The sequence below is a fragment of the Dermochelys coriacea genome, chromosome 13 (assembly GCF_009764565.3).
Source record: "Dermochelys coriacea isolate rDerCor1 chromosome 13, rDerCor1.pri.v4, whole genome shotgun sequence".
Classification (NCBI taxonomy): Eukaryota; Metazoa; Chordata; order Testudines; family Dermochelyidae; genus Dermochelys; species Dermochelys coriacea.
This window is the reverse complement of record NC_050080.1, coordinates 20,277,626-20,300,058: the sequence shown is the minus strand read 5'-3', so window position 1 is coordinate 20,300,058 and position 22,433 is coordinate 20,277,626. Positions and strand designations below refer to the sequence as shown.

Below are 22,433 nucleotides of genomic sequence, written 5' to 3'. Positions count from 1 at the left end.
CTTTCTTGTACTGTAACAAAGAAAGCAGCAGTAGCTGGATTGGAGGCATCTTCAGAGAGCCGTGTCGTGGGGAGACCCCAGAAGAGAGTCTCAGTTGCCATGTGTAACTACAGACAGGTATTTTGCTACCAGTGTTCCTGAGATTGGTAACATGAACTGGATGTCAGCCTAACATTCTGTTGTCATTCCGTTTCCCTGCCTCCAGTTTGCAGTGTTATGGGTCTCTCGGAGTTACTATTTAAAATGCCTCCCACGGTATATAGCTAAAAGGCAGACATGTAATTTGCCTTCTCAGTGGATTTCATCACCCTCGTGTATATACAGGAGTGAGGAAGCTGATGACCTGACCAGAACTGGAAGATCGGAAACTCAGGATGGAATGATACCCGTTGAGAATATTGACACTCTATCAAGGGGAATACTACCTGAAATAAATGGTCAGAAGGTAAAAGATACTCTGATCTGGAAAATAACATCCACTCCTGTGAGGTTGCAGACAGGGCACACTGCAGGAATGAAATGGAGATGGACCTAAGATATATCCACTCTGCAAGATGTTTTGGGATCAGGCTTTAACACCTGCCCATGCTTTTGAATGTCATATCATAGGGAACATGAAGGTTTTCAGACTGGACACCTTGGATCTAGCCGTTGAACTCAACAACTTGTACTGGATCCTTTGTATTCTTAACTTTCGTGTCCTGATATGATTATTGCAGGACAACGACAACAACAGATTGGAAAGCTGAAATAGGAAGGGTGGCTTTTTTTTTTTTTTTTACTCAAAAGCTTTACTTCCACCCACCCAGAGCCTGATTCATAGTAGCTCCCTGCACCAGTATAAAACAAAAATGCTCATTGGCCCTTTCATTGGTATGGGATGTTGGTGTTGGGATGGTGACAAAGCCCTTGCCTGTGTGTTCCCTTAGAGCTGTGGCTAAGGCAAAGCCTAATATAAGACATTAGGTTGGTTTATTGGTTGGTTTTTTTTTTAATATTACAATATATAGGCAAGAACATATTGCCCTTGTACATAGTTAGGGATGGCAAAATTCCTCTCCAAAATGACATTATTAAATTAAGTCTTCATTTTGAATGCTTTCCAAAGTGAATATTGACAGAATTTAGAAGCTGAAGTTTCTTCCCAACTCTTCAGTCCCATCATTTATATTTAGAGCGGAACTTTGGAGTTTTTTGCTTTGGAAATAAATTAAGATTTCCATCCCACTAATTCTCTCTGTACAGGCTCCACATCTCCAAAGACACTTACATTTTTAAATGGTTATCATGGAATGTTGTTTCCTCCTTCACTCACCTGCCAGGTCCTGAGTTCAGGTGTCTGTGTTTCTTTGGCAACAATGGACACGGCAAAAAAAAAATAAAGCATTTCCTTGTACTGCCTGCTACTACAAGATCTGTGTGATGTCCTCCTCTGTTGCCAGGGAAACACAGAATCCTGAACTCAAAACTTGCCAGGCAAATGAAGGAGGAAATGAATGTGTTGTTTCAATTTTAAATGTTCGTGATTTTTTTTAAGCATGCACAGAGATTTGTTACTGATTTGGGATCTAAGGTGTTATCTGAAATTCAGTTTTAAAATTATGTTTGTGTGTGTATAATTCTTTATTATTTCATTGCATCTATTTCTATATTTGATGCAAATATGAATCTGAAGTCTCAATGGCACAGCTTCATTTTAGCACTAATGCCTGCTGCAGTGTAACTAGATGCACATAAAATATTAACACTCATACAGTATGTGTCGCAGAATAAACTGTTGTGAAAATTTGTTGCACTGTATCCAAAATTTATTTCCTTTGCCACTGTCAGCACCTTGTCTCAGAAGAAATTCCACATTTTAATTTCTGCCAGTTCCTTAGCTAATTACAATAACTACAGGTAGAAAACAGTCCAGCTGTGTAGATACATGCATCTTAAGAGCAACATCAGAATAATTTACAAGGTTTGTAATATTCCAGCCTCTACTCCCCCTCTTCTTTCTGTAGACTGACCTTGTTTAAACACTGTGTCTTGTACCTTTCTTGTACATGTTATAAATCAGTTCACATCAAATATTTTCCTGTTCCTTATAGTATAATGATTTTTCCTCCTCAACCCTAAATGCAGATACCTGCTCCTCTAATAAATGTTTGGTCTAGCTGAACGACTTATGGTAGTCTGCAAAGTTATTTTTACACTGGCTCTGACACAACTAAGTACAGAGTCTTTTTTCCCCTCTGTTCTGTCCTCTCTTACTCCCCCTTGGCAACGAGGTACGGAACCCAGTTAAGGTGCTTTAGAAAGTTCATTTCATCTCCACTTCTCTTGCAAAATAAATTTAGAAATATTTTGAACAAAACTATGCAGCCTCAGCCGTAGGATTTTCAATTACCCTCGGGTCACATATGTATCTGAGGCATGGGGTGGTCATGGCTAGGTGCAGTCATACTGTATCCATGAATAATGGCCAGCCATTTGATTGACTGGCACAGAACTATTTTGTGATAAGAGTGGCTAGCACAAATTCCATTTGATACAATATTGAACACCATGCCCTTCCCTCCCGCCTCCCCCAAATCCCTGTGATTGACACAGATTTCTCCTTCATCTAGTTGGTTGTTTGGTAACAACAAATAGAGAACCTTCTATTTAAAACTAGATCTTGCTGTTGTTCCTCAAGTATATTCTACTGTTGCATTGATGGCTTTTTTTCTAATACTCAGTAATCTTTAAAAAAGTGTGATATTTTGGATGGGTTCCCACATCCTCCTCTATTTTTCACTGAGGATGAAGAAATTGTGTCTCTTCTTACCCTGACCAAGTTTTAAATTATTCTTCTGTTGAGAACACAGTACTCTGCTTAAACTCTGGGCCAAATTTCCAAAACCACTTTAACTCACTGGGGAAGATTTTCACATCTGAGAGTATTTTGTTTGCACGCTAATCCCAGATGTAGCCAAGATGTTATAAGTTTGCCAGATCGGTGAATGAGAAAGTTTAGACCTCGGGTTTAGGGTCCTTCGAAAATTTGGTTCTACATTATTTTTTGCAAGGGTGTTGGTGGAACATGCAATAACTAACTGAGCCTCTGAACAATTTGGGTACTGTTCATGCTGCCTACTGATTCATGTGCACGGATTGACTTCCATAGATTCTTACCAAATGCAAGACGGTAGATTTGATATATGTCTAATTTCCCACTCGTGATGCGAGTGTCCTGGCAGAGCTGATCTCAAAGTGGTTGCATTGGATCACATGGTCTCATGCAACCTACAACTCAAGGATTGGTTCTGTCTCCGCTTCTAACGCAGCCTGAGTTGGAGACCAACCTTCTTTCCCGGCAGTCTGGGATTCTGCAGTTGTTTGCAACCTTGCAAATGATTATGCTGGCCCTAGATTATCTTTTTTGGCTCTGTACTTGCTTCACAGGATGCTTTCCCTTAACTCCCCCAGGTAGTGGGGCTTTTAAATTAACCCTTGATTCTGCAAAATCTTTCACGTGGATGGGCCCTTAAGAATACATGGATCCATTTGCAGGAGCAGGGCTCTCCTTTGCAAATAGGAAGAGCCAGTTAGTGAGCCTGGTTCCCACTGTGTCAGTAACAAAACTGCCTGCGGAAAACACATTGGACTGTTCCCCAAGCTTTAGTGAAACACAGCAACCCTCCTCCTTCGCTGATTTTGCATTGTGGATAGGTTAGAAGTTGATGGCTGGATTCCGTTCTTGGTAATGTTTAAAAAGGGGACTCTGTTCTTTGTTGTACAAGAGAGGCAAGGTGGGTGAGGTGATATCTTTCATTGGACCAACTTTTGTTGGTGAAAGACAAACTTTCAAGCTTATACAGAGCTTCAAGTCACCTACAGTTGCATGTGCCAGAGCTACAGACCAGTGTGGATTTTTCATTTGCAAGTAAATGTAACTCTATCTAGGAAGTTTCTGCATGTCGTCGTTGTCGTCTTGGTGGTACACAGAGTTAATTGAAACATATACCCAGGTTCTTGTTTGCCAAAGATACTAAACTGACAGGTGCTATAGTAAAATTTAACAATATGGTGTGATCTGAAGTTTAATGTCAAAAGTTAAGTGTGACTTTACTTTTGTGATTCAGTTACACCTACAGTAGATCAAATAACCAGTCTGAAATGGACACAAGTTATAAAACAAGGTCTCTAATTTGGGATGACTTTCTATGTGCTAGATGATTCATTTCCTTAAGGAAAATATATTTAAATGGTCATAGATTCAAGCTGAACATAAATCATGCTAAAGGAAATTCAAAGCCTGATTTTTGCATTAGATTTCATGTTTGCAACCCTACTGAAAGTCACAGAGCTTCATGTGTTACAGAAAACTTGGCTTTGTATCTTTAATTTTATTCATAACAAATTATCAAAAGGCCGTGGCGCTATATATAGACGAGATCTTGACAAACAGCAGGCACATTCCATTTAAGAGAGGGTCTTGCAACCACTTGGGCTAAGGGAAGGATGCAAAGATGTTGATGTTATAAGTTTGGACAAATTAATTGCTTTTCCCCAAACCTAGCTTTGCCTTTTTTGTAGCTAAGCATCACCAGCTCTCACTAGGAGCTCAAGTGAGGCAGTTACATGTTCAGCATCTTTTATTTCTTCTTTTCTCTCTTTCATAAACTACATGATCTCAAAATTCACCTAAAAAACAAACAAAAAGCAATTTCTGTCATTTGTGTGTTTTGAACACTATTACCTGTCTGTCTGTCTTCTGGAGAAAGGCATAGTTAGTATGAGTGACACTTATTTAGAATGACACTTTATAATCACCTAACTCTGGAATTTTCACACCTTTTCTTTCTTCTCTTCTGTCTCTGGAGGTTTACTGCAACTCTGGTTCATTCATATTTCGGATTCTGGGTTGAGACAACATCCTCAGAGTTAAAAAATAATGTAAGATAGATGGGAGGAACTAGGACAGAGCGCTCTGGTTCTTCAACTCTCCTGTAATTAGATAGGGATACTGAGCAAACGTTTATAATATGTCATGTTTGTCAGGGAAGAGGACATTTAACCCAAGGACATGGATCACTTTTACCTCTTAGCATTGGTGATCCTGGGTCCAGAAAATCCTTATCCTAAAATGGGGGACTGGAGGGGTCTTGGAAAGACAGCAAGAGAGCCCATGGAAGGTGCTGGAATGTTTATTTCATAGTGCCAGGGACTTCTTAGTTTGTGAACTTTTCAGATTGTTGGACTGGAAAACATGGCTGCAGGTTTGAATCCATACATCTTCATGTATTAGTATCAGGTTAGGCATTTTCCCCTCATTATGGGAAATAAATATTACAACACAATGGGTTATAAATTTTGGGGTAATTATTTTTTGTATAGGCTCCAAATGAGATCAGAGCCCCGTTGTGCTATAGGGGCTTTCTATTAAAAGAGACAAGACAGACAAAGGGTGGGAGAGGAAACCTCCACAGAGACAGGAAGTGATTTGCCCACTGTCGCACAGCAGGTCAGTGGTAGAGCCAGGAACAGAACCTAAATTTTCCACTAGATCATACTGTCCTAAAGGTCCTCTCCTGTGGGCCTCCATCTTGTCCTTCCTCTTGTCTAATGTGTATATGGGACCATTAGTAAGGACAGTAAAGAGACAGACTTTTGTGTTGTCAGTATACCAGGGACACCTGGTCTTATCTAATCCAGTAGAGCCGTTGAACGCTTTATCCCATGATTGATAGAGGCTGGCGTAGGAATGCTAGATGGCTAAAGCTAGATAATCAAAAGTGATGTTCCCAGGATGGGGGAAGACTGAAAGACCTGCTGAGGTTTATATCTGCTCCTTTAACTCAGTTAATGTATCCACCAGCTTAGGAACATAAGAACAACCATACTAGGTTAGACCAATGGTGCATCTAGTCCAGTATACTGTCTTCTGGCAGCGACCAGTGCCAGATGCTTCAGAGGGAATGATCAAAGCAGGATAATTTCAAGTGATCCATCCTCTGGCGTCCAGTCCCAGCTGCATCCCTGACCATCTTGGCTAATAGCCATTGATGCACCTATCCTCCATGAACTTCTCTAATTCTTTTGAATCCAGTTATGCTTTTGGCCTTCATGACATCCCCTGGCAATGAATTCCACAGGTTGACTTGCTTTTGTGCTTTTTGTTGTGTAAAGAAGTACTTCCTTATATTTGTTTTAAACCTGCTGCCTATTAATTTCATCGGGTGACCCGTAGTTCATGTGATACGTGAAGGGGTAAATAACACTTCCCTATTCCCTTTCTCCACACTATTCATAATTTTATAGACCTTTATCATCTCCCCCCTTAGTCATCTCTTTTCCAAGCTGTATGTATTAGCTAATCATAAAACCATGTTGATCAGGTCAGTTTTTTGTCTCTGCTTATCTCTGGGCAAGAGATTATGACCATTTCATTCAGATGCAGGTCTTGCTTCTGTGAACCGATCCATTGTCACCTCACAATTAGACTGCTGCTGTGTGTTCCCCAAGGGTCAGGTACTCCATGATCTTGCATTGGCTGGCTGTCAGTTTCTGAGGAGAGTTAAGGTGTTGTTCAAATGGCCTGAGGCCTCACTGTATGAGAGATGCATCTCTCCTCGTACCACCTTGCTGAAGCTGAGATCAACAGAAGCACCACAGCCCCTTATTTTAAAAGAGATGGAGCTCCCTGCAGTGTGTTCTCTCTGAGCGGCCCTGAATTAATTCCACTCCTCCAGGTGTATGTGTGCTCACACACACAATACAAAATCGTCCAAATCTACTGGCCTTTAGGGCATACTGCAATTCCTACCTCGTTCCTCAGGCTTTGGAGAAGGCGGTGCTGAGAGTTGGGCTTGTGCACTAAGGATTGGGATCTGTGACTGAGGTGTGGTTTGTGGAGAGGCTACCATTTTGTGCATTACTTGCCTTGTTCATTTTACTATGTGGCAATAGCACCCAGGGGTCTGGAAAGGTACAATTTACTGTTTTATATAAATTAAGACATTTGGACCATCATTTAAGCTGAAGAAGCTACTGGCCTTGCAGGTCTTCTGTGGCAGCTGAGAAGCATTTAATGTTTTCTCCTCTGACCCAAAGGGATCACTGAACTAATTTAAAAATTAGAACACACACATTTGTACCTCTCTATACTGTTCAGCAACCAGCACTGTAATTATAGCAGTGCTTTTCCTTATCTACATGATAATTTTATTGAATCAAGACTCTTCTCTGCAAGGGGTGTCAGCTTTGGGGGAAAAAATCAATTATTCTGTTCCATTAAAAAAAATAAAAAATCAGCATCAGTCTCCATACTAAGCTGTTTGGATCGTGCTGTCACAAACAAGTTACATGGAAACTTGGAAAGAATTCTGACGAGCATAAATCTGGTTAATAAATAATTTCCATTAAATATTTAGAAATAAAATTTGTCATTTTGTTCAAGAATTTCAGTTTTTTAAATTTAGTGATTGAAAACCCTCAAACAAGAAGGGGTTTTAAAAAAGTCTTCTGAAAACTTATGATTTTTTTTTCATTTTGGCGGGCACCCACTTCTTTAAACTTCGCTACCTTTTTCCTGTGAAAGAAAGTAAGAGAGTGGCTTTTCCTGCCAAAATGAATTTTTGTAAAACTTCTAAACTTTCCATTTTGAAATTTTTCACTGAAAAATGAAAAATTCCAATCACAATGAAGTTTTTTACACACACACACACACACACACACACACACACACACACACACGAGTCAATTTGGTTGAAAAGGCATTTTCCATCTAGAAAGGTTACTGAAAATTTTCCAAGTAGCTTTTTAAAAAGGCTTATGATGTCACAGGAATTGTTCACTCAAGCCTCAAAAATGGACCAGTACCTTTTTCAGATTTTATAATGGAAAGAAAAAAATACCTAGATAGTTTATTGATACCAAGCCTAATTTGCAGTCCAGTAGGAATAGCCTTCTGGTAGGCTCCATTGCTCAGAAATCCCAACTTCAAGGGTGTTGGCCATCTAAGAAATAAAAAGTGTCTTAAATCATCCTAAATGTTTTTTTGGTTTCATGTTCAGTGTCATCCTCTCCTTGAAAGAGGAGTGCCTTTAGCACCCTCTGTAGCAAAATGGGTGTTTGATCCTCCACCTGTTGATATTTGTCCCACAGCGTTATACTACAGTATTTCCCCTCTAGATCACTGGTTCAAATCCAACCCTACTCAGAAATTATTCTCCAGTGACTCATTAGTGGAGTGTTTGATGTGAGTTTGTCTTAGCCCAGTTTGCAGCAGATGGTTTTCCTTATTGCAGATGCCTCCCTACAACTGGCACCCCCATTAACATTTTCATCAATAAGTCCAAGTATTACATGGCTACAGAGACTCCACTCCTCTCATTCCCCTAAAGTAGTTCCCTCAAATCTAGGAAGGCAAGATGCATTGGGAAGGGTGATAGGGTAGGGGCCTGTATAAGTATGGTTACAGCTTGATTTAATAACAAACCGCAGCTCACATCTCCTCAGAGAGGAAAACTCCTCCTGCTCTAATAATGCTAGTGGGGAAAAAGGGCCTGTGTTTGGAACACCGCATACCTAGAAATTTTCCCTAAAAGCTAGTGCTTGTGGTCTTCCTACTTATATAAGTGTCTGAGAAAGAGTTAGAGTTATTGCTCCTCCCAGAACACACCTGCTTCTGGAGTGAAGTTATAAAAGGCCAGCTTCTCCCATTTTAGAGTGGGTACCTCAGCAGAGTAGCGGTGGGGCTATTAGTAAGGCAGGTTCAGTAGAAGAGATTGATAGAACTGTGTCCCACTTCCCACCACCTATAGGGGAAGAAGAGAAAGAAAGGTTGAGTTTGGTTTAGCTTCAGTGAGACTCTTTAAAATAGACACGTTGTTTTACAAACCTCAGCTTAAATGAGCCAGAATGAGGACATTGTTCCTTATGCTGCTCACATTCAGTAGATAATGAAAGAACTTCATTCTCCAGGGCCCTCAGCCAGCTGGCACCTTCTACCAGTGACTTAAAAAAAATATCTATACAGTTTGTTTTGTTTTGTTTTATTTTTTTAAAGGGGCGGAGGGAGGCTGTTCTGAGCTCTGTGAAATGAGAGAGTTAGGGTCTCTTCCTGAGTTGCATCTCTAGGAGGGGACAGAGATGACTTAAGCCCTCCCTGTTTCAGGCTGTTGGGGGAGCCAAGACAGCCCTGCAGGAGGACTACTCTAAGTTAGGGTAGGTAACCTCTTTAGCGCTGCGTATGGCTTGAATGTCTGTCGCCCTCTGTACTCCAACCCAGCTTCAGCCTGTCTTCTGCAGGAGGCCAATATAGAGATTGTGCTGGGGAATTTCCCCACAGGCTGTTTACAGTCCCTGTAGCGCAGTGTGTGGTAGGGTGACCAGATGTCCCGATTTTATAGGGACAGTCCCAATATTTGGGGCTTTGTCTTATATAGGCGCCTATTACCCCCCACCCCCTGTCCTGATCTTTCACAGTGCTGTCTGGTCACCCTAGTGTGTAGTGAGTAGAACATAGGGTGGAATCCCTCCTTCAACACTGACTGATAACTGCAAACACAGCTAGGGTCTAACAGAGTGATTTATGGCCAATTTAAGGTTTGCAGTTTGAAAATTGCTTCTTTAATTAGTTTTAGCCCCCACAAGAAATATTATACAGACTGTTCTCTACAGTGTCGATACATTTAATTTAAGGAGAGTTAAAGAATAAAGACTCAAAATATTTTTTCTGTCCTATGCCAAGTTTTCACTTAAAGTTTAAAAGAAAGTGTGCCCTTAGATAGGGGTGTGTGGCTGAAACCAGGACACTGAAGTGAACTAGCTGATGAGTATTGCTCCTGTATATCCCCTGCCATTTTCTATTGCTTCCAGGGGATTATGTAGGCAGAGATGATAATCAATCTTAGTCCCACTTGCTTCTGGGCACAGTGCAAAATGCCCCCTCTCTTCAGGTGCTGTAATTCACAGCCCACTAGGATGTAGACATGTGAAATGCTTCTCAATAGTGTCAGCTCTCCCAAGTGTGGGGAGATGGGGGGCCAGCTGGTTAAACTGCAATCAGAAACGACAATATTTTTGCTAAGCAGCAGCATTCACTTCCAAACAGAACGTTACTTGCTGCAAACACAAATAAATACTCCAAACTCTCTAAAAAGGGCTGCTTGGTATGCTTGGTACAGACAAATTGACTTGTGCATTCCGTGTGGATGGCAGGCTGTCACAAGTATTGGCTATTCATGCCATTCTGTAGAGGTTTTTTTTTTCCTCGCTTTTGGATTTGAACAAAGGGATTGTTTTGTTAATCTCAGAATGGATTCATAATGAAATGCCTCCTGGCAAATGGGGATTCAGCTCAGCATCTGAATAAGCAGAAAAGAAAACCATTTAAACAACAGTGTTTATAAATGGAGAAGCTGGTGTTCAAGTTTTCTTCTCAGAGAAGCCTTTGAAAATAAGACTTTTATTTGGCAGAGTAGCAAGAGGTGGCCGGCAATTCAGCGTAATCACTCGTTAGCTTCTGAGCGGAGATTTGCAGTACCTGCTTCGTAGTGCACTTGTCAGTCTAGTCACTAAAGGCAAACGGTAGTGCCCAAAGAGGCTTCACTCCCACCCACTGTCTGCCCCCGGATTTGGTTCCTTTCTGAGATATTCACTGGCTGCACAATGCTCCCCCTTGCCTATTTTCACCACAGGGCTACCCCAAATCCCCAGCCCTCTTACCAACTCAAGGCAAACCTGCTAAATGTGGAAGTGAGCAAAAATGCATCCACATTTTTCTGTTTCTTTAAAAAAAAAATTGAATGAATTTAGTGCCTGTGGAAGTAAAGGGGGATTTACTGCACCTTGTTTGAGTTAAGAGTGCAGACAGGTTCTGAACAAACTCCTGCCTGCAGTTCTGCCAATGCACCTCAGTCCTGACCTGCCAGCCCAGTCTTGCTCTATTGATATCCCTGAGTGCTGACCTGTAATGCTCTCTGCTATCATAGGGCAGGTCTACACTACAGTCCTAAGTCGATCTATGTTACGCCACTCCAGCTACGTGAATAACGTAGCTGGAATCGACGTACCTCAGGTCGATTTATTGTGGTGTCTGCACCACGCTGGGTTGACAGGAGAAACTCTCCTGTCGACTTACCTTATGCTTCTCGTTCTGATGGAGTATCAGAGTCAACAGGTGAGTGATCGGCAGTTGATTTAGCGGGTGAAGACTCTCTAAATCGACCCCCGGTGGATTGATCACCGTGCGTCAATCCCTCAGTAAGTGGAGACAAGCCCTGGGTCTTGCTTCTCTGATTCAGCTGTGCTGGTGCACCTCAGTCTTGACCTGGAGCACCCTCTCCAAGCCTCAGACCTCTCTTAGAGTACGTAAAATGTTTGTTTGTCAAGTAGTTTTGCAGTGAGAAGAAATGGGACTTAGGAACAAGGCCAAAGCTGATTTTCACTTGCAACCAAAGCCAAAACGTGAACACTGAGAGATAAAAGGCTAATTAATGTGTTCCACAGGGGGCTTGATTGTGCAGTGGGGTAGTGTTTTAGTTCTGTCTGTACGTAAACTGTGCATATTAACACACTCTGTGCTTTGAAGCAATAGATTAACTTAAAAGCAAAGCTAATCAGTTTTAAATTCAGTCGATTTCTACTCCCAACCTTGAATTGATGTCAGTTAATTTAAAAGGAATGGAAGACACCACTCAGACACTTCTACCCACACTGCATTAGTTTCCTCCTGTGCCAGGAGAGTTCAAGCCAAATGGACCAAGCATGAGAGAAACTGAGTGATGAATATAATTTTTAAAGTGAGAAACTGGAAGAGAGAAGGATGGTAACAAAGCAACTGTGGGAGGGGAGGAGAAGTGAGAAGAGAAGAGGTGACTGGGATAAAAGGGAAACAGGAGGACTGAAAGTCTCAGGAACATCTGCTGAATAAATGGACAAGCCATCATCTCTTGGAGTGTAATTGTGCCCGATAGCAATAATAGCATAATCCTGTCCTTACATGAGTTGTTGTACAATTCTCAGTGGATTTTTAGGATTTTGTGTCCTCTGCACACAGAGAAACCTGTCAGTAGCACCGAGACAAGAGCTTTGCAGACCTGTGCTTTGCATTGACACACAACATAATGTGAGCCATACAAGACCGGGCCTGCTTGCTGGGCAAGTGCGGGGTGGAAGAAGGTGGAGGAGAAAGTGAGAGAAGCACCACCATTTTTCTTACCAATATTGAGACAAAAGCAATTCCTAAAGGTAATCAGCACTGCCAATCTTGTTGCACCATTCTTGAAAAGAGCTGGTTTTTATTGGAGTTGACAGCTGCAAATGCATTGAAGAGAGAGAATGCTCAGAAGTGTCCGATCATCTGTGCGCTGCTTTATCCAGACAGCCACTTTCACTCCCTCTAGTCCTCTGCTGGACTGTTTGGCACGTACAGTGCTCTGTGCACAAGATATTTACCAGCTGATGAGGAAGAATGCCCTGCCCAGGCAAAGCAGCTCATCTTTCCAAACCAGAATCTGTTTTTTAGCAACATGTTGCACTGGCAACTTTATTGCTTCATTGGAAAAGGTGCAGAGAGTAAATCTTCCACAGACGTGGCAGGAAAGATCAAAGCTCACTGTACTCGTTCCAGAGAGCACTAACAAATAAATGAAGACAAATTATTTTGCCAGGCAACATCCCCATCCAAGTGGTACCATTACACTCCTCATTTTACAGGTCTTTCAAAGGAGCTTTTAGCACTCCTACCTTTTGGATACAGTACTTGGGCTCAGGGAGTACTGGTTGAAAGCCCTTTCAGACCCCATCCATGCTGCTCCTTTATTGGCCAGTGGGAGTCGCTGCTGGGTGACTGTTTGCGAAGAGCTTTGCACATGTAAAGATGAAACATAACAATAATAAATATTTAGCACTTGTTGTTTCTTTTCCACCTTCTCACACAGAATGTGCTGTTTCTCCATGATGCGTCTGTGACACTTCTTATAAAGAGGACTGTGGTCAATTGTTCTCCCTGTACACCAAGGGTAGGACAAGAAGTAATTGGCTTAGTTTGTAGTAAGTGAGATTTTGGTTGGATATTAGGAGAAACTTTCTAACTTATATTGTTAGTTAAGCACTAGAACAATTTACCTGAGGAGGTTGTAGAAGCTCCACCCTTGGTGATTTTTCAAAATGGGTTAGACAAATGCTGATCAGGGTTGGTCAAGGAATGCATGGTTAATCCTGCCTCGGCACAGAAGGCTGGACTAGATGACCTCTTGAGGTCCCTTCCAGCCCTACATTTCTATTGTTTTTTCACAGAGCAAGTTCTCTTGAGCAGGTATCAAATATCATGGAGAATACCTGTAGGAAAGCATCCTGGTCAGTTAGCACTGGGCGGTTGCACTCCGTTGCATGCCCTGTCCAGCGTTTCCCACAACAATAGACTGATGATGAGGCCCATGGAGAAGTACGCTCAGAGGCAAAGCAGGAGCAGAAGTCAGCACAGTTCAGGGTGCGATGCTGAAAGCCGCACCTAAAGCACAACTTTCTTAGAAAGGAGCCGGTTCGCTCATGTCTGTAGTGACAGGTTCTCGGCTGCCAGCTGTGTCTCTTGGGCCCACAGCTCCTGATGATCTGTCTGGAGGTGGATCACCCACTCTTGAGATCCCAGCGCCCCATGGGACAGAGATAGGTCCAATTGATCCATTCCCACTCCTACTGGGACCCGGGGCTGGTGGGAGGGGTTGTGCAAATTGTCTGGGTCTGTGGAAGAGGGGTACCAGTGACCAGGATGTGGGTGGTCCAGCTGGGTGGTCAGTATTATATTCAGGAGCCAGAGGAAATGGGCATGTCTGAAGTCAAGAGCCAGGTGTCAGAGCCTAAGCCAAGAGTCAGTGCGGAATCAGAAGCCAAAGAGCTGTAGCCTGGGGTCAGAGCCGGAGCAGTTGGAAGCCAAGAGAACAGGGCTCAGGGACTGGAACGAGGCTAAGGGCAGGAATTGGGAGCAGGGTCAGAGTCAAAGTCAGGAACCAGGGACGCAGTAGGAAGTCAGGTAATGGATGGCAGGGTCTGTAGCAGTAGCAGCAAGCCAGCATCCACCTTGCTGCACAGTCAACTTCCTGTGTCTTTCTGGTTTAAATAATGCACCCAGCCCAGTCAGGGACTCTAAAACTCCTCTAATCAAGTCCCTGTGGGTGGTACCTTTGGTGGAACCTAAGGCCTCAGGGCTCCCACGTGGTGGTGTGGATGCTGCAGTGGCCCAGAGGCTGGGTTCAGGACATGCAGACTCACAGTCCTTTGCAAACTGCCTTTGTTCTCCTCCCCATCCCTTCCCCTGCTCCTGAATCAGACATTTAACTGGACAGCCAAGGAGATGCGTCAGGCACCTCAGGACGCCAGCAGATCGTGGCTGTGTGTGTTTTGCTGCAGCAGAATGTATCCAGTGCCAGCTGGAAGTGAGAGACAATCTCCAATACGGTGCTGGAGTGTGTCCTGCATTCCCTGTATTTTGCTCTCTTTTGTTGTATGGCAAACCTTAGCGTTGGACCAGAAAAATCTGTGAGACAAGGCAATGCACTGTGCCAGGCAGGTGCCTTGGGATGCCAAATGCTTGCCCACACCACAAGCCTCTATTAGTTTGTTGTTAACCGCAGGTATATGGTAATTTGAGTATTTCATTCCCTGGCCATCTCCAGTTTCAGTGAGAAAATCAAATGATCTTGAGACCAGATGTTTCATGGTTAGGCACTTGAACATTTTTCAGTGCTGGTTTATTATTATTGACTCAGGTTGATTTTATGAGAAAAGAACTGAATATGCGACTAAACAATGGAGGAAGGATCTGAGTATTTTGAGGGTGTCTGTATAGCAAGGACGGAGGGGCATTGTTGAGGATGGTAGAAAGGGTATAATGAGGGGGAACAAAATGAAATTAAGGGGGAAATTAGGCTATCAGGACGGATAACATTACAGTGAAGGAGGGGTGTTCTAGGCTGTGGACATTTAGAACAAGGCTGGAGAAAGCACTAGAAAATACACCATTGGGAATAATCCTGCAGTAGCTGGGACTAGATTAGGCCATCTCATTGGATTTTTCCTTCACTGAAGTCGATTAATATTTGTTTTGTCTGAAGCTTTTGACTTGGATAGCAGTTGTTTTTAAATTGTTTGTTTGACTTTCTGATTCATATGATGGGCCTCTCACATTTCTCTGGGCACACAAACAATACGAACTGTATTTAATGTTAACCAAAACATAAAACGCTGTCTGATGCCTGCATACGGTAGTGTACATGTGGGCAGCAGCTGGTACCGAATGTCTTTGGGCCTAAATATTTACTCAGTTGGAAACCTCAGGGTATTGCAGAGAAAGGGGGCTTTTTAGCTAAGTTAATGGAAGATGCTCTGCGCTAGTGTTAACCTACCAGAGTTAATTTCAAATGGAGCATAGGGCAGGGACCCTGCTAATAGGCCAGCAATTTCTGGGAAATGCCCATTCACACAGAGAACCGGAGAAAACCATTCCCAGGCCAAGCAGCTTGCTATACACATAGGAAAGAATAACACAATAGTTTCCATGTGTACAGACTGAACTCCCAGAGCTGCTGAAGTGGCTGTGAGGGCCCCATCCTCTTCCATGTTTTGAGAACTCTCTGACGTTGTGTTGAACCGGTTCATTTTGCATACAGAAGGACTCTTCATAAAGTTGTGGTACTTCTGGAAGTGATGCCACTTAGCAATGTTCAGCTCTCTCAGGGTAGGTTGACTATTTTGAATACTTGCAAGCATTTTGGTCGCACCTAGCAAAATGAGGTCCTGAGCTGGTAGAGGACATTGGACGCTGCCATCGTTCAGTGTTCAATAGGAATACCAAAGCAGTCTGGTGGGTCACATGTCTGCCACGTGAATGTTAACACCAGCACATTCTTATATAGGTTTATGGGTGGGCACCTTTAAAAAGATTCCCACATCCCAACTCATTCAGAGAACTTGCAGCCGACATCGTTATTTCAGGATAAGCATTGTGTGTAGGCTGAAACTTGTCAGCTACCTAACAGCAGCAAAAGCAATTTATGTTAATAGTGTTCATTATATATTCATTAGATAACATAATTCATTCTGAAAAACGCAAACTGCTAAAGAGAAGAATGCAAATAGCAGCTGTTAATTTCAAAGTCTTTGAAGATTAACCCCCAATAATAATCTGGGAAAAATAATCTGTGACACCAAATTCTGGTTCCCACCTGACTCGAGCTGAGGGCGTGTGTGAATGTAGTAACACTTGCTGCGGGCTTTTCTGCTGTTTAAAGCCCCTCTGAGTGGCCAGCATTGGGAAACCATTTTGGAGATGCCTTTATGGTCCCTTATTGCTTGTGCCTCAATTGTTCTCTCATTCAGAGTGTTCCTAGTACTGTCCAGCCCCTTCTCTCCCCTCTGATCCTTCTGTTACTGTCCTGGCACTATGATTCCTCAGAATTCCTCACAACTTGAAACAGTGGGGCAGATTTTCAAACACATTAGGTCCACAATTTAGTACCTAATCTCTGCTCATAATTGTACAGTGAGCATACTAATTGGGCAAGTCCACACACAGTTTGGCTGTGTGTGTGTACGTCTGTGTATGCGCGTGCACACATTCTATTATCTGATTTGCACGCTCAAAGTAGGCTAGCAATTACATTTGCATTTTGAATGCCCAACTGGGTATCTAGCTTGTTTGAACATCAGGCCCATTATGAACAAAGGTGAGAGCTACAGGCTTGAGTGCAACAAAATATGAAAAGAATGAAATGCAGGGTGATTTCTAGATTCCAGGAGTAATTCCCTGAAAGGCCTTCCCTTGGTTCTATTTGATGTCTCTCTTGTTTTTAGACGGGGATGGCCGGAGACTCAAAGGTGCTATCCAACGGAGCACAGAAACTGGTCTGGCTGTCGAAATGCCAAGCCGGACGGTCCGTCAAGCCAGCCATGAATCCATTGAAGACAGTATGAACAGCTATGGATCTGAAGGAAAGTAAGTCAGCAGGGGCCAGCTGGATAATCACTTCTGGAATGCTCCATTCCCCCAAACCTATTTCTTCTTGCATGATAGATGATACATTTGTCTGACTTACACATGCTGTAGGTGCATTGGCAGGGAATTCAGTTACTCTAAGAGTCAGAACAGAGCAGTTATTTCCGTGCAAGGTTTGCAAATAGTTTTGCTGTTCATATACTTCTTTTAGTATGCTCATGAGTCTGACCTGAAGAGAATACCCATCACTTATTACAGACTTGCCTTTAAAAGAAAACTCTCTGGAGTGGTTATTGTAAATAAGATTACAAGTGTCGATATTTATAATGTGTTACATTTCTGTTGTCTGTCTTCTCTCACAAACTCCTTGGGCAGGAAATGATTGTGTCAAGGGATGGAGGGATAGATCTAGCAAGATAATCTCTAGTAAATAATTAAATACATGTTATACTCTTGGAAGTGTTAACCTTTTGGTGTCTGAGTTATCATTTTCGGGTGATATATTTAGAAACCTTTCTGGGCCTGCAGAACAGTCATAGCATGATACGCTGGATTTGGGCCTTGCAGTTTCATGACAGTACAAATCTTGAAGCATAGAAAATACAGACAGGCCAACATTTCGGGGATCTCAGTTGCTTGAAATTCTGATTTTCTTTTTGCATGGTTTGAGGCAATGTGTGGAGATGATCACTTTCTATCCAGGGGCCTTCCGAGGGAACCTTTTTGGGCAAACTCTTCTGCAGTAAGAAGGGGGCCATGTTACATCAGATTCAGTGCATGTGGATGCAAGACCAGTAACTGACTTCACAAGTTCACAGTGTGTAACTAAACTCAGTTTATGTTCCGTTTAGATGTGCTTCTGAAGTCTGAATTGGAATCAAGTATTAACTACCAACTGTGGCTTCTGTCTGTCCTATCTGTCCATTCATTCATGGCATTCCAAATGAATCCATCACTGAACTGTCTAGGTGCCCATTTAGACCTAAGGCTCTCTAAAATAAATAATAATTAAAACTGTATAGAGAAAAGTAACTATTTTAAGGCAAAACCAAACTTTCCTTTGATATATGAACAAGGATAACAGTGGGAACACTACACAGATCTGCATCCAGGGCAGAAATAATAATAATTAGGAGCTGTCTCTGAAGCAGAAATAACTGTCACTCCAAAGCAGTGATGTAGCTTATCTCCTCTGTAAGGACCTGCCTCCAGGGAAATATCCTGCCACACTCCCACAGTCCTGCCACTCCTGAGTTCTGCCTTCACTCCAAGACTCGGAGGATTAGAGATTAAGCCCTGTCCCTTGGCAATGCTGGCTGAGAATCTGCTTTCCCTGCAGGGCAGGATTCTTTCCTTTCCATTTATGCAGTTTGGCCTCTCTGGAAGGCCGTACAGTCCTTTGGGACATCTGTGCAGTATTCCTGCATAGCCACACAGCCATGGCCAGGCATTGGTAGAGAAATAGAAGCCTCTTCCAATGAAATTACTGCACCTCGGTAAATGCCATTGTGCTGTGGTGTGCTGCACTTGCAAAGGTAAATGATACATAACTATAAGGAATAGGAAAATAAATCCTCTCATGCAACCCCCACGTATTTGTTAAAGCTGCTATAAAATTCCTGTTGTAACCATTTTTTCTCAAATAAGAAGCCAGAATGTTCTAGAGGGCTCTGCCAGGCATGGGACAGCTCTCCCCATACTCCTCTGGAAAGGGTGATAAATGTTTTTTGTATGCTTTTTTCTTTTTTTCTCAGCTCAGTTAATTGAACTCCTTTAGAATCCCCTCCGGTATCAGCAATTATCCATCAGAAGCATAAGTGACTAGCAAACAGGTTTGAGAGCACAAAGAGCCCATAAGGCTGTATGTGCTAGAAACATGTTGGGATTTTGGATTATTTTTAGCGTTCTTGTTCTTAACAAAGAAGGGAAGTTGTTCTGAGAACCAGATATTTAGACTCTGTTAAACCAAATCCATTTTTGCCTCTCTCGCAGCCCGCAGAATACAATTACAGCAGGAGAAAAGGAGATTCATGTGACCACATTAGCTCTGGCAGGGTTTTTTTTTTTAGTGCTTGGTTTCTTACTGCTACAGACATAATGAGGACAGAGACCGTCTTAGCCTAAGGCCTTTAACAAACCAATTTTTAACAAGATAAGATTGCACCAATATTTCAAGCCCTACATCAATATGCAAATTCTTTCCAGGAGGGATCATGGGTTCTAGGCCCATTCTCCAAAAGTGCTTGCTTTGGAAAGTCAGAATATATTTTCTCTAATCCTCCATGAGAGGGAGGACTACCTGGAAGATCTCTTAACGACAGCCTGTTAATCCTCAGTACCTTTCAGTATGCAGGTGAAGCTCTGGAGCAGGGGTCGGCAACCTATGGCATGCATGCCAAAGACGGCACGCGAGCCAATTTTTAATGGCACGCTGCTGTCTGCCGGGGACAGCAGCATGCAATTAAAAATCCTGCCCGGCCCGGCCCACTCATCTCCGCCCACCGCTTTCTCCTTGCAGGGCAGGCAAGCTTCCCCCTCGCCCCGCCTCTTCCCCCAGTGTGCAGGGTTCCTACCCCTCCTTCTCTACCTCCCTGCGGCCGATCAGCTGATGGCCCTTGTTACGGAGGGGGAGAGGGAAAAGCAGAGTCGCAGCATGCTCTCTGCTCCAGGGACGTTGGGGAAGGAGGGGGAATCGGCATATCCTCTCCAGCCCCCTGCCATGAGCCGCTCAGGGCAGGGGGCTGGGAGTACCCCCTAGCCCTCTGCCCTGATCCCTGCACCTCCCTCACACACCCCCAGCCCCGTGCCCTGACCCCTGCATCCCCCCACAACCCCAGCCCTGACTCTGGCACCCCCACACACATACTCAGCCCCCCCACACCCCATGCCCTGACTCTTGCACCCCCACATCCACATCCCCACCCACACCCTGAGCACCAAACGGGAGCTCCTGCACACAAATACACCCACATTCCCACCTGCACCCCTTGCACCAAATGGGAGATGCCCAGGTAAGCGCTCCACACCCAAACCTGCTGCCCCAACCCTGAGCCCCCTCCCTCATTCTAGCCTGGCCAGACACTGCACCCCAACCCCCAGCCTGCTCCTTCACCCCCAGCCCTGTTCTCAGTGCACTCCCACCCTCATCTCAGTGCAGACAGAGGAAGAGAATGGGCCAGAACCAGGGAGAAAGTAGGTGCCTACTCTATGTGGGCAGGGCCAGGACTCCAGACCGGCAGCAGGCTGAGCAGGGCCGGCAGCCGGGACCCTGGCTGGCAGGAGCCAGCGGACGGAACCCCAGACCAGCAGCGGGCTGAGTCACTCAGCCCGCTGCTGGTCTGGAGTCCCAGCCGCCGGCCCCGCTCAGCCTGCTGCTGGTCTGGGGTTCTGGCTGTTGGCCCCTTGCCAGCTGGTGAACGGAACCCCAGGCTGGCAGCGGGCTGAGCAGGCTGGCTGTGTAAGAGCAGCATTTTAATTTAATTTTAAATGAAGCTTCTTAAACATTTTGAAAACCTTGTTTACATACAACAATAGTTTAGTTATATAATATATAGACTTATAGAGAGAGACCACCTAAAAAACTTTAAAATGTAGTATTGGCACGCGAAACCTTAAATTAAAGTGAATAAATGAAGACTCGGCTCACGACTTCTAAAAGGTTGCCGACCTCTGCTCTGGAGTTTCCTTTTTCCTGAAGGAGGGAACAGAATCACTGCTCCCAGTAATTGGAGTTATACATGCTTTTAAAAAATGGAGACTGGATTGATGCGCTCATTTCACATATATTTAATTAATTGGGCGTGTGGCTAGCAAGAGTTGTACTCATCTCATTTCAGATCCAATATAATTACAATGGTAGAATTTTCCTTCGTGTAAAATTCTAAATTACTTAGTTTATAGTGGGGATTAAGTGTGAATATCACTGTGTGTGAAATCCAGATTATTTCATTTAAAGTTGTTGTGTTATATAAGAATACAGTTATTTTAAAGCACTGTTGCGTCTAAAAAAGAGGTGCTTACCAGAGCCTCTATAATGTCAGCATGGCGCTATTGGTTTCTTTAATCTTTCTTATACAAAAAATCTCACTCACTTAATCTTTTTCGCAGCACAGTAGTTGTGCTATTACCAATAAGTACTTTGAAATAACTTTCAAGAGAAATTTTCAAAAATAGGTATTTGAAAATGTCTGAAAGGAGGAGAGTTACCTGTTTCAGTATGTGCCCAGCATAAACTGTCACGAGCAAATGGATCAGAATTTGGCTTGTGTGTGGAACTTACAAATAAACATCTGATAGTTTAACAAGAAGCAAAGAAATTCAGGTTTGAACCTGGTCCCTCCATGCATTATCCTCTGCTCGAGCTCTGTTATACCGAGGTTTTGCTCCCTCTGAACGAAATGATGTTACACGACATTCGGGAGGCAAACAGGGACTTGTAGTTGCTGGAACTAGGGGTGCGGAGGGGAGATGGGGGTGCTGCATCAGTCCCTAGCTTGAAGTGGATTCCATTATAGACAGGGTTTACAGTTTGGTTCAATGGCTGTCAGCACCCCCACTATACAAAGTGTTCCAGCACCCCTGCAGGGACTGTTACATAACCTCCTGCCAGCCTTTTTTTTTTTTTTTAAATGCTGCGTGAGGAGACGCAGCCCTGGAACAGAAGATTACTGGTGGCCAGAGGCTATAATGTGTGGTGCTTGTAGGCCTTCTTGTTTTTGCTAACTACTGCTGGGATGATTAGGTTGCAGGAAACAAAGGTGATTTTCTTGTCTCAGAAGAGCTCAGCGGGTGATGACTAGTGAAGGCACAGAAGAGTGATTGTGTAATATGTGAGGAAATTAGAAAGCCTGTCCAGAAAGGACACCTTGTCATTTGCCATGTCTTCTCTTTAAAGTTTTGACAAATGTGGCATTGAGAGGATATATCTCTGAAAACTATATATCCAGATGTATAATTTCAGAGAAACCCATCCCAAGCAACCACTCAAGGAACTGGAAAATTTCAGTTGCTTAATAGATGTAATTTTGTAATGTAGTCCGAGTAGATTTGAATCCAGTATGTTTGAGGATACTTTGTGGTGGGATACTAGGAGTTTGCCTAATAAGGTGGGGGTGGAAGAGGTCTCATGTGCAGGTTTCACTGAAGAACTTTTGATAACATTGTTAACATGGCCAAAAATCATACAACAGAAGGAACTTACAATACCAATGGAGAACACCATGTTACAGAAAACTAGCTGGTACATCATGCTGCTAGAAAGCTTTGCTGCAGAAAGTACTAGGGTAGCTGGTGGGGAGGGGGCTATGGACCAGAGCTACAACTGCATCAGCAGAGCTTGTGGAAGAGCTGGTGTAGGGCTCAAATAGCAAAGAATGCTGCATAGCTGAACAGAGATGCCTAAACAGAGCTGTGTCATTACTTCACGACACTATGGTGGTGGGTTTTATAGAAAACCTTAAGACAGATA

At 43.3% G+C, this 22,433-nt stretch overlaps 1 protein-coding gene across 2 annotated transcripts in view; it reads left to right on the top strand.

The window, feature by feature from the left end:
• The window catches only part of RIMS4 (regulating synaptic membrane exocytosis 4), a 90,494-nt gene that overhangs the window by 44,850 nt on the left and 23,211 nt on the right, over nucleotides 1-22,433 (top strand). For both annotated transcript variants that reach the window (XM_038369818.1, XM_038369819.2), the window contains exon 2: nucleotides 16,825-16,966. In XM_038369818.1, coding sequence (XP_038225746.1) covers nucleotides 16,825-16,966 — 142 coding nt within the window. The remainder of the gene's footprint in view (nucleotides 1-16,824; nucleotides 16,967-22,433) is intronic.